Source organism: Hemibagrus wyckioides, linkage group LG01 (assembly GCF_019097595.1).
Source record: "Hemibagrus wyckioides isolate EC202008001 linkage group LG01, SWU_Hwy_1.0, whole genome shotgun sequence".
Taxonomy (NCBI): Eukaryota; Metazoa; Chordata; class Actinopteri; order Siluriformes; family Bagridae; genus Hemibagrus; species Hemibagrus wyckioides.
This window is the reverse complement of record NC_080710.1, coordinates 14813304-14826622: the sequence shown is the minus strand read 5'-3', so window position 1 is coordinate 14826622 and position 13319 is coordinate 14813304. Positions and strand designations below refer to the sequence as shown.

Genomic DNA, 13319 nt, shown 5'->3' with positions numbered 1-13319 from the left:
AATGAGATATGTGCAGGGTTTTGACCTTAGCAAGGAAGTACAAGCTCACTAAAATGCAAGCTCATCAGATTACTTGAGAAGCTTTATGAACTCTAACCTTTGCTATGCCACCCCTTCCTAAAGGCAATAAGCGATAAAACACTTTTAATTTCATGCCTCCTGAATGACATTTGTCAAATGTAATCCCTACCATTATAGGCAGAAAAAGAAACTGATCTTGGATTTTTGTTTTTACATATTTTGAAAGTAAAAATTGCAAAAGTTGCATGTAAGACTGGATTATACAGAAAATATCCATCAGGTAGCTTACCCTATGAAATGGCTAAAATAAATCTTATAGATAAAGTCAAAGTCAACTGTCACTGGAAAGGGCATTCATAGCACAAGTCATTATGGGAACAGACATAGTGCTGCCAAAAAAGTCATCACTTTACAGTGTGACTGACATTATAGACATAATAATTTAAACATAGTGCTGTTATTTATAACAGCTTCAATATACTGAACAATATATCAGACACTGATTTCTTCTTCACGCTTTTCATTTTTCTCTTATTTTCAGTTTTCACACTCAGATAAAAACACTTTTGAACTCTCAGATATTAATGTGAAATTCTTCCAGACTATAATTGCATTAAAGCAGAACACATCCTATAGGTAAAGAGGAGCCAAATGAGAGATGAATGTCAAGATAGAGAATGAGAGACCCCACAAGGGATGGAGATGTGTTGAAACATGTAATTGCTCTCCTCAGCTCTAAAAAAGTAATCCATTATATATTTATTTTATGTCTATTAGATCTTTTACTCTTTTTTTTGAAAAGGCAGAAATGCTCCTCACATCTGTTTCCAGACATTTTACATGCCCTTATATAAAACTTTAGTTAAGCAAAAAGAACCTTCACAAAAATTGTCTGTCTGTGTCTTTTCTGATAATAGTGGCAGATAAGGAGTTCCGTACAAACACAGACCTTCACACTTTTTAACTGGCCAATGTTTATCAAATACCATGGAGCACCCCAGTGCCATTCCTTCTATTTTGTAAGCACATGTTGTGGGGTATTTTGTGTGGGTTTTTTTCCAATTAAAGATTATGTCCTACATAGACAGTTCAAATAATGAGACTTTCTAGAGGTGAATTATAAAGAGCTGTGGGATAAGGGTGTGTATGGCATATTGGCATATTTGGCCGGTCAAGGAGTTATTTCATAGTGGCAAGGTAAACAGAGTTAAAAATTGTTTTAATGTACCAGGCAAGTCTTTAATCAATTCAGTGTCATTCTAGATAATAGTTAATAATTTGAGATGGGTTCACTACCATTACCATTACTATTTAAACCTTATGCCTGCCAAAGTTTGGTGTAATAATGCAGTAGCCAAACAGTGGACCATTACATTTTACTCCCATTTGTTGGTGAGGGTGCTGTGCACTTTGAGTAGTATGTGATATATTAATTACCAAGTTCAATTTGTCTCTGAATAATGGAAAAGCTTAAAATTTTAAAAAAGAATTTTAAAAATTCTTAAAAAAAGAATTCATGAGTACCGGTACTAATAACAGCAGTCATATTGGTATTATAGTCAATGTTTCTATAGAACACAGAATTAATAAATATGTACAGTATATATATGAACAAACAAATAAATAAATACTGGCATGCTGGAGTGGCATGGAGCCACTGAATTGAAACTGGCCTCTGATATGAATTAATGAAGATGTGTGTGTGTGTGTGTGTGTGCAGTGATTGACAGGAATCCCTCAATAGGTTACTGAAAATGAATGAATAAATGCTACAAAATCAATAAATCTTCGTAGAATTTTCTTCATCTACAATTGCTCTAAAATTTCTGACAAATTTGTAACATACATGTACTGTATGTCATTGTGGAAAATGTTGTTCATTATAAAGAAATTAAAGAAGCCACACACACACACACACACTTACTACAGAAACTGATCAGGTGAGATTGGGTGGGGCTGGGGAGCGGGTGTGCTCACCAATCATCAGAGCACTAGATGGGCGTTAACTTGCACATTGGGCAGATAAACTTAACTATGTAAAGAGATGCTTACTGTAAACTACCTTGTCAGTCTCCTCACAGCAGTGCAAGAAAGAGAGAGAGAGAATTAACCAAGTTTCACAATGACAGATTATTCCACCAATATGCGGATGAGACTGCCGGTGGTTTGTATTGTGTTGGAGGTCATCCTCATCATCCTCTTTGGCATCCTTGTGGAGTATGACGGTCACACTGATGCCAAGAAGTGGCACAACAACAAAACAAATGACATGGAGAACGATTTCTACTACCGTTATCCCAGTAAGTGTGTGTGTGTGTGTGTGTGTGCACCTTTACAAATAGAGTTTACTCCAGGACTTCCAGGGGAAAAAGGTGTAATTCATTGCACTGATTAGGCAATTAATGTAATGCATTGAAAATGTACCAGCATTTTGTGCTAACCTAATACCCTTTACAGTTAGGCAAGTGTACAGTCAACAAATCACTTCAGAAATGCATGAAATGCAAATGTTGATATATTTGACAGCTCTTTCCTAGGTTATGCCAAAATGTTAAGAACAAATATTAGGCATGGACTATAATTTTGCAGAAATATTCAGTGCAGCAGTGATTCTAATGGTAAATACATGCCATTGCTATTGGTGAAATAAGCTTGAAGTTGTTCAAAAAAAAATGTAAAAAGTAAAAAAGTTTTTTTAAAAAAATTTGTTCTGAATAAGTTCTGAATTAGCCTATCCAGCTTGTCCAGATTGTCTGCGGTGTATTTTAGACATACAGGCATTTGTGCTGTGTTGTAATCCAAGACTTTATTAAAGAAAATCTTACTATTCTCTATTTTGACTATTCTAATCCCATTTTAAATTACATTTGGAATGTTTAGTACAAAGACAATAAAAAACGAGATAAAAATATACATTTTCAAGGGTGTTTTTATTGTAAATTCTGGTACTCATAAAGAAGACTAGAAATGAAGACTAGACTGGAATGAAAAAAATGAAAAGTAAATTATTTGCTTTGTATTAAACACATGCACATTAAATTACTTAATATGTAGTGTTAGGAATTATTTACATTTTTAACATAGTTAAGCTGTCTCTCCATTATGGATGAATGGACCTGTGAATGAGTATCAGGGTCTCAAGACGTCCACCTGTGCTTGTCTCGACTTGCTGGGTTCGGTTGATGGATGTTATGATAAACACATCTAAAGAATTCATCCTGTGCTGGTCTTGACTTATTACTTCACACATGAAGGACACCAGTCCCTGTATACACACACCTGCATAACATTGTCACTGAGGGAAAAGGGAGAGGTTGAAAGATGAAAGATGAGACTTCTGAAATGGCTCAGTGAAGTCTGGCTGAATGCCAGATGTTTTAAACCTTAAGTGTTCATTTTTTGTGTTTTTTTTTCAGCATGTTTCACGTTTGGTGGGAATCTATAATGTATACTGTTGTTACTGTCATGCAACCCTGCAAACTAGGAAAGAAAACATTCCCACAGACAAACTGACAGGCAAACATCAAAACACTTTATATCTTTTAACTGAGGAACTGTGTCTTTAAATGCTGTGCCCATGTTGTGCAACAAGGACATGTAACAGGTCTGACACGTTAAGAAAATGTGCACGGTGAAATGACTGCAGTTGAAGCCTAGATCTTTTGAATTAGAATTGAAATCATTTCGTTACCAGACCCCTTATCACATAATGTGTCATGTTTGCTCAAACATTTAAAAAAAATACTGCATGACTGCATGTGAAGACCCGAAGCTCAGTGTACTCTGGATAACAACCAATCATGTAAACCTATAATGTAATATAGTATATATCAATGATGTAATGTATGTGTTTGTTTGTTTGTTTGTTTGTTTAGGTTTCCAGGATGTACACGTGATGATTTTCATTGGCTTTGGGTTCCTCATGACATTTCTGCAGCGTTATGGCTTCAGTAGCGTTGGCTTTAACTTCCTCATCGCAGCCTTTTCTCTGCAATGGGCAACAATCATGCAAGGCGTCCTTCATGGCTTACATCATGGCAAGATCCATGTTGGAGTGTTGAAGTATGATGCAGAGTTTGTCTATAACTCTATATCTGTGTCCTCTTATCCCTCTCTCTTTAGCTCACTAATCTTTCCCATGTGTATACATTAAAGCCATTGACTGGGTAACTTTTTCCTGCAGCATGATCAATGCAGACTTCTGCACTGGCTCTGTGCTGATCTCATTTGGGGCTGTGTTGGGCAAGACAAGCCCAATCCAGATGCTGGTAATGGCCATATTTGAGGTTACATTGTTTGCCGTAAATGAGTACATCCTTATCGTACATCTTGGAGTAAGTCAAATTCTCTAATCCTTTGTTTGCTTAAACTGTCAAGTTTTTTAATCTGAGTTCTTAACATTTCACAGATGGAATTAGAAAATACTGTTTTTCAGTCATAATGTTGAAGTAAAGACATTTTATAGATGTGACATAACAGTTTATAGATGTGAGGTTTTATCATTTAAGTTTTTCAAAGTCAAAGTCAAAGTCAAAGAAGCTTTATTGTCACTTCAACCATATATAGCAGATGCAGTACACAGTGAAGTGAAACAACGTTCCTCCTAGACCAGAGGTGCTACACATAACACAGACAAAGTACAGTGACGCAGACAAACATAGAGCTAAACATAGAGATAAAAAATTAAACTGTAATTTAAAAATTAAAATTAAACTAAAAAATTAAACTATACTTAAGGTGCAGTCTTTAAGAACCAGACATACAACAGAAGTGCACAGGAAGACAAGACAAGACAAGACAAGACAAGACAAGACAAGACAAGACAAGACAAGACAAGACAAGACAAATAACATATAGGCCGACTTTGTGCAATGAACAAGACAGTGTGCAAAGGACAGTGTATACAGTGATTGTAGATATTAAAGCGACACATGTAAACAGGATTAATATAAATATATATAATGTAAAGTGGCATGTTCGTGCAAACAGGATAATTTAGTGTGTGTGTGTCTGACTATGTCCAGCACAATTCAGTTATTCTTTTTTTTTGGGGGGGGGGGGTTAATTTGACAGTTGGATTTGTTTAAAGAGTTTAAAGCCTTTTCTGGCAGTTGGTATGTAAATTATGTTAGACAGTTGTGTAATAAATTATGATCAAAGTGAAAATTTATTTTCTTATTAATGAGGCATTTTCGGCTCACAAATGATGCAACAAAAAAGTGTTCAGGATTTTAAATCCTTTAAATTCTTGTAGTAATCTTGTAGCCGTTCATGACAGGGAATCCATTTTCTGAGTGAATGGATGGTGTATGTATGTAAAAGAGGGCTGATTACCTCAGAGTATGTTTAGATGCCATCTAACATGCTATGAGCAGCAACTGTCATGTGAGAAAGGAGAGTTAGCTAGTAGGTAGGATTTGGCAAATGATCAAATTATTCTTTTGATTAAAAAGCACCCTTTTAATGCCTGTTTATCTTTGAACACCTATAGGCAAGAGATGCTGGAGGATCCATGACCATCCACACATTTGGAGCATACTTTGGACTCATGGTGACGCGTGTGCTGTACAGGCCCAACCTAAGCAAAAGCAAGGATAGGAACTGCTCTGTGTATCATTCTGACATCTTTGCCATGATAGGTTAGTTAAATTATTTGCCCAGACCCAGGAGCAAATTATTATGTGGCAGAATAATCCCTTCAGGTTTTGGACAGTGTAAATCAAATTAGACAAGGCAAATAGTTAGGACTGGACATAAAGTTTCTTATGTTCTGATTATCTCTTTCCAGGAACCATCTACCTGTGGATGTTCTGGCCCAGCTTTAACTCGGCCATCACGGCTCTAGGAGATGTCCAGCATCGTACTGCACTGAACACATACTACTCACTGGCTGCCTGCACACTAGCCACATACGGTTTCTCTGCTCTTGTCAACCACGAAGGAAAACTTGACATGGTGAGTGCCCCCAACTGGCCTAATTGGGTTAAAGTGTTTCAGTTGGCTGGACCTTCATATGTGTATTTTAAAATCACTGCACAGTTGGCTTTATAGGCTTACAAATAAGTGCAGAGCAAACACTACTGAAAATAAGAAAGGGGCATCTAATAACTGAGTCTAAACCTATTAGATATTCCTAATGTAACACATTCCTAATGTAACTAACATGCCAGTGCCCTAAGTTCAGTTAGTTATCTTATTTTATTGACATCATACATTCTCTGTCACCTGACAGGTGTAATCTGTCCATCATCCAATGTGTTGATTGTTATCTAAAGAGGAACATGTTTCAGGATTGTGACATTTCAACTTTCAGTGAAGTTAAACCACATTGCTCTTGGAGAGATAACTTATTTTAAGGATTTTGTTTGAATACAACACATACAGTACTAATCTTATCATGTGGGTCTTTTAGGTGCACATTCAGAACGCTGCACTGGCAGGTGGTGTTGCTGTAGGAACTGCTGGTGAAATGATGCTGACTCCATTTGGTTCCATGATAGTGGGATTCCTGGCTGGAACAATCTCCGTGCTAGGGTACAAGTACCTCTCAGTGAGTAGTGCACTCACATACTATGTTAAAACTATGAATCTCTTACATGGGTCTTTTATTATTAGGATTATATGCCACTTTTAGGATTATTTGCCACATTTGACAACCAAGACATCAAAAACTCAATTCAGTTGATGATACACATGCTCAATAAATGCCAAAGCTAGCAGCTTTAAAAATGTTAAGAAGATTTAAAAAATAATGATGCACAAGACTGGGTTATAATGTTTAAATATAACGAACTAATTAGCATATAAACACATAATAAAGCAACTGGATTTTTTCAGTCTCACTAATCAGAAATGTATTTGAGTAGGGTAAATGTGCATAAATAAAATTATATCAGACTACATATGCAATATACAAGACACATGAAGTGAAGGGGTGAGTTTAAGCATCAATTAATATGCTTAAATTAATATTGTAGATTTCTGGACAAAAAATTGTCACACACTTCTTATTGTTCGGTGTCAAAAGGTTTTACACACAGATGAATGCATAGTAGTGTAAATCTGCTACATCAGTTGTTAGCCAGACTGTGGTTGCCCTTTGTGTTTCATGTCCAAGAGAGACACAGCCTGGATGACAACGGTAAGATGGAGTGTACAATCAGTGAATATGATGGAACACTGAGACACTTTGCCCAGCTTGCACAATTACTGGACCTTAATGATATAAAATGTTTTAGAATTATCTGGAACAACATCTGAACAACACCAAAATAGGCCCCACAAATTTGCCCAGCAAGTCAGTGGAAGAGTGGACTAAACTAAAACTGACCAGACAATGGCAGGATTCTTAACTAACAAGTCTGGGACTGTTATTAAAATAAGGTAGCATAGCCATGTTTTGGAGGAATATGGCATACATACCATTCAGTTTTCTATTGTTTTGCATTTCTCTATATTAAAGGTACTCTTATTTTGTAGCCTATTCTGGAGTCAAAGCTGAAGATTCAAGATACATGTGGTGTTCATAACCTCCATGGCATGCCAGGAGTCCTGGGAGCAATTGTTGGCGCCATCACTGCTGCAGCAGCAAGCTCTTCTATATATGGCCAAGGGTAAGACCTTTTTTCATGAACTATAAAGCTTGCTATATGACAATACAGACAAATTCAACTTAGATATTACTTTGAGACTTTTAACTGATGTATTAGGAAAAATAGATTGCATTGTCATATATATTTGATAAGCAAAGCATTTTATATTTGTTTAGAATGAATATCCTCCATGTCTTTTAGAGATTATAGGTGAAAGGGCTAAGTTCACACTGCTTCCATCTATTGTTTCCATAGGATTGTAGATGTGTTTCCTGATATCAATGATGAACATACTGCATCCCAACAGGCTTTAATGCAAATCGCATCGCTGGCTGTCACCCTGGGTTTTGCCCTTTTGGGTGGGCTTATTGTTGGTAAGAATCAAGGCACCAGTATTACTTCACAATGAAATTCAAAAATTATGATGTGATAAAATATGTGAGACCATAAAATATTTTTTATTCTCAGTGGTAACATGTTTTATAGACATCACCACTGCTGAAACCTGGGAGCTGTAACATAGTTACAGGGTTATAATGCTATCTGCCTATAGTGATCATTATTAAAGCATGTGTAGAAGTGTAGGACCCTGTGTAAATACCCTGTGTATGTTCTTAGGATTCATTTTAAAACTGCCTATTTATGGAGCCCCACCTGACACTCTCTGCTTTGAGGATTCAATCTACTGGGAGGTAAATGAGTTACTATTCTGTAGTTACTGTAAAAAAAATTTATGAAATTAATTTGACCGAGAGATACAAATGTAAACTAACCTGACTTTACACCAATTCAACACCAAGTCACTTATTTTTCCATATTGTGTCATGATTTCATTAGATGCCAGGAGAAGAGGAGAGCCATGGAGAACTGACTACTGTGAAAACACCCGAGGAGACAGAAAAACTCAATTAAATTACATGACTGCTTTTGTGAGTGAGTGCTTGTCAATATACATATGTGTGTGCCTTACATGCCAAAACATGCAGGATATACACTCAAGCTGAATATCATCGCAACATTGTCTGTGGTCCACTCAAAACGTATAATTTTTACAAAGACTTTGTTTTTTAGAATGTTGTGTAAATGTGTGCGGTTACAACAAATCAAGGCAGAGGAATGTAAACGTTTTTGCTTATTGGAATATATCATTAAATAAAAATGTAAACAAATGTGTTTACTGTAAAAACTAACCTTATGTATGTATGTGAAGACTCACTGAGAAATGTCCCAATCTAGTGTTTGCATAAAATCCTGATTGCGATATGTAACATATATGGATTATGGGCCAAGATATCCAATAATTCTGTACTAAGAAATAGGTACTGCTATCACAAAATAATTATTCTGGTGTCTACAATGCTTAGATAATATAGTTCCCCACTTTAAAATGCGTACAGTCATTAACTGTCGGCCATGTGACGGTAACATATTTCAAACCAAGGTTCATTTGCTGTGCTAAAGTGTTTCCTTCTACAACATAAACACCTGCAACACTACACAGGACAGCAAAGCAGAAGCAGCAGCAGCAGCATCCCACACTGTTATGAACATGGTGCCATAATGTTGCCTACCCTGTCCTTCACATTATAGTGTTCCTGCCTTAACATTCCCATTTCAACGTAGCTGTAATTAGCTGAATGAGGTGTGAGAAGAGTGGGAATGAGTAGCAAAACACTAAAATGTTCAGTACAGGAATTGCTCCAAAGTAAAAAATGAACTAATTCTACACGACCACCAGATGGCGCCATTGAGCTGTTGACGGAGCTGCAGTAGCAGGACGGTAACTGGTCAATTAGTGCTAAACACTTTGCTTGGACAGGAGTGATTTGGAATGAGGTTGAATATGGCCCATATCTCAGTGCATATTTCAGGTCTAATTGCATTTTGCAAAGGACATTTATGAGGCAATTGTCTTTTATTTTATCCCAAAATGTTTAATCGTAATTCTGTTAAGAAAACACATCTATGTTACATCAAATCCTTAATAAATATCAATTGTAATGCCTTAAAAAGTGAAGTGTCAGTTAATTGGTTTAATTTTGTCTCGCAACTTGCTTGTTCTTATTTTGGGAACGTTTATTTATGTTTAGAATCGGACATAAAATAAAGGATTTCTGTTTCCAGTCACGTTTAATATTAAAAACACAGCTCCTCCCCGAGCCTGGGCATGCAGGTGTGTGTAATCAGGTACGGGTGCATGGAGGTAATGCTACAGGTAAACATATTTATTTGCTTTTGATGGAGTTTATGTATAAAATAAGTACTAATAAAAAAAAACCTCTACCTAAATAAAGAGGTATTGATACGGTAGTAAGCAATATATAGGTTTTATTGTTTTATAAAATGTGCTTACGGCAGACTTTCATTTTTTTTCCCCTCCTCGCTATGACTAATAAACAATAATGTAAATAATTGTATGTAGCTCTAGATGAAGGCGGGGGGCTTTTAATTCGCATGAACACTTAATGGCGCCTCCAATTACCGTGGAAGGGGAACACCGAGTCCAGATGGTCTCCGCCTCGTAATTAGCACAGTTTCACTTTCTGGGATCAAAAGGCGAAAATAAAGCTGGAGCGCTTTTATGTTGATACCGTGATTTTGCAAGCGCCCGGAGCTTCATATACCCAGTGTGAGTGGGAATAACACCCCACACCCACCCCCCGATTCAGAAAGTGTGGTTTCGTCCTGTTCTGGTGGCGTGTCGGCGTGAAGCAGTGCCGTGGGTTTTTCCCATGCTTTAACATGCAGACAGGTGAGCAGCTGTTCTTAACAATGGCTGAAGGCTGTCAAGTACTTAATCATCTAATCACAGTTACAATGATGAAAAGGCTAATGGAAAACGCTTTCTATAATTGGTTAGTTTAGTATACAAGACTAAAAAAAGAACCTGGGCTACTATTTGATTCTCCTAGGAGATTTAGCATCATTTAACCAAGATTGTTTATTGGCTTTTTTTAATCTGAAGCAGTTGTATATACTGGATACTAAACAGTTGAATGTGGTCCAAAATAGTAGGTCTCTCTCTCTCTCTCTCTTTCTGTGTGTGTGTTTGTGTGTGTGTGTGCCTAACTCAGGTAGACAGGCCGGCCCACTGCAGGGTGTAAAGCATGGCCATGTAAATGAGTCAGTGGGAGTGTGTGGAGTGGGTAAAGTCTGCTGCTGCCTCTCTGCATGAAGAGAGTGCCTTTGCTTTAGCTCATTTTAACAGGATTACAGGCAGGCTGTGTTCAGGGTCTGCCAGCTCTTTCAGCTTGTGTCTTTCCTCCAGGCAACCTTCACATGCTCCTCACCAGCCTGCTGAGAGACAGCAACTGGGAGGGCCGTGTTCGCGCGACTATGATAAATTCACACACAATGCAAATACAGTATACACAGGAAAAATTCTAGACATGTAATGATATTCCGGACCGACAAAAGTAATGCGTCTGTGATAATGCGCACAGGGCATATTGTCCCTGTGCAACTCTCGTCAAAAAGAGCAGAGCAGAGAAGAGCTTTACACTTGACATATTCCTGTGCTGTTCTCAGCCCTTGAATGCAATCGACCACAATAAAGAGAGAGCTTTTGTGTGAGATGGTCCAGTTGACACCTGCTTCCCCTGAGAGCAGTGAATTTCAAGTGCCTCATTCAAAAAATACCTGACTGAAGAAAGAGTAACGTCACACTGGAGGCAATGCAGTCTAGACCATATTTGTTTTTATAATCAGTTCTGACTACTAAAAACTATATCTCACTTTAAATGAATGGCACTTTCATGAACAGTGTACCAATATTTTTTTAGCTATTTCACTGGTTATAAATGTTACGATCCCACTCTGCAAACACTCTTTAATATGAAGTATTTTTGGGGGGCAATTATTAAAGAGGAAAACCACTAAAAGCTTTATAGTGTTAACAGGTTAGACATGGCAAGGACAAAGACGTTGACTAGCCCCCCTTGACCCTGTCACATCCTCATGCACTCCTGGTATTGTGGGAAGCATGACCCTGAGGTCAGAGGTCAGTCTGTGTCAAGTGGGGTGACTCTTCATGCAGTCTTAATTGAGTGTGTCCTGTTAAAGGAGCATGTGAGAGTACTGGGGCATATGCACCACACATACAGCTCTCCAGATGAGTGTATTTTTTTTTCTCTTGTTTTTTTTTCTTTCTCAGGCTGGAGATACACTCTTCAGCATATGCCTTGGGTGAGGAACAGTAAAATAAGGAAGCTGCAGTAAGATGGTCATGCCAGCTGTTCGCAATTTTAGCAGATTTTCCTGTACTTACATGTTACTCAGTTATAACATGTTATTTAGTAACTATTAATTATTAAGAAGCCACTGCATGTATAATTACAAGACTGAGAAATTCATTATGGAGTCCTTAAAGGTTAAATATGACGACACTGAATAATAGGCCCACTGTTTTGGGGGCCTTAAGCAACATCACACTCTTGGCTCCTCCACACATTTCCCAGCCGTATATCTTAAAGTTACAGACCACAAGGGGGCCCCCTATGAAAGCCTGATCCATCTCACTATCTCTTATTGCCAAAATATATTAATAACTAACCCTAACCCTAACAAAATATCTAATAATTTATTCATTAATGATCATTTACTTTATCCTGCTAAGAGCCACAATGGATCCAAACCCTATTCCAGGAACACTGGATGTGGGGCAGGATATAATAAAATCTAGCCTTACAGTCCTAAAAAACTGGATATACCACTTAAAGCTAGAAATGTGAATATTAAAATCTTTCAGCAATTTATCAGACTGTTTTGTTGATTTTTGCCTGGCATTTTTATTTAAAAAAACTTAAGGTCTTAAGTTGCTAGATTGTTAAGATCTTTTATATAATTAATTTATATAACATATATAATTATATCTTTCTATAATTGATAATTAAGATCTTAAGATTGTTTTACAAATCATATAAGCACAATTTAATGGAGACATCATCTATATTTTTAAAGCATACAAGTAATAAATATAGGTCACAATATATGGCCATTTTTTGTCCACCGTATAAATGACCTTTGAAATATACTGTAACTTGCCAGTTGCTAGATTCCTACTGGAATTAATATTTATTGTTTGTTTGTTTACAGTAATTGGAATGTATTTTTAAATATATCTATAAAATCTAACCATATATTAATCTAGAAAATCAAGTGCACAATACACATCTAAAAGCCTTACCTCTGCTATTAAACATTTCTGATGGTAAAACAATGAAACAAGTAAAAATGAAACTATTTCCCCCTTATTATTACAATACAGTCACAGCAATGTAACATTAGCCATATGATGAAGTCCTTTGACACAGTATTGTGCTGTAAATATTGTCCCAGAATGCCTGCTGAGCAAAAACATTTGCAAATGTTAAAACACATTTAAGTGTCACGCTGCTTTGAGCACAATATATTATTGTTGAACTTAGAAAGAAGTTCTTCATAGTGCATATTATTACACCCTTAGTATATTAAAGAATATATTGCAGGGATATGTTGAATCACTATGCATGAATATTAATATTGAGGTTATCTGGAGTTACCTCGGGGTGACTCTGAAATTTAACATTAGCTGAGCGATGAGCAATGAAGTGATTGTGGACTTAAAGCTCTGGGCAGGTCGATAGTGCAACAGCCATTAAAGGCTATTTGAGCTAAGAGTGTTTAAAGTGATTTTCAACTGTTGCAACCTTCAGTGCATCTGAGACC

General features: G+C 36.8%; 1 protein-coding gene across 1 annotated transcript; it reads left to right on the top strand.

Annotated features, from left to right (window-relative positions):
- Window positions 1-2065: 2065 nt before the first annotated feature.
- On the top strand, window positions 2066-8803 carry rhbg (Rh family B glycoprotein). Its single transcript, XM_058391544.1, has 10 exons — window positions 2066-2321; window positions 3897-4083; window positions 4205-4355; window positions 5513-5660; window positions 5810-5976; window positions 6434-6571; window positions 7501-7634; window positions 7869-7987; window positions 8232-8305; window positions 8451-8803. The coding sequence occupies exons 1-10, from the start codon at window positions 2144-2146 to the stop codon at window positions 8523-8525; spliced, it is 1371 nt and encodes a 456-aa protein (XP_058247527.1). The 5' UTR covers window positions 2066-2143; the 3' UTR covers window positions 8526-8803.
- Window positions 8804-13319: the final 4516 nt, after the last annotated feature.

Coding starts and splice junctions, on each gene's coding strand:
- rhbg (XM_058391544.1), top strand. CDS start 2,144: ATGACAGATTATTCCACCAATATGCGGATGAGACTGCCGGTGGTTTGT. Junction 4,084..4,204: donor ATCCATGTTGGAGTGTTGAA/GTATGATGCAGA, acceptor TTTTTCCTGCAG/CATGATCAATGCAGACTTCT. Junction 7,988..8,231: donor TTTGGGTGGGCTTATTGTTG/GTAAGAATCAAG, acceptor GTATGTTCTTAG/GATTCATTTTAAAACTGCCT.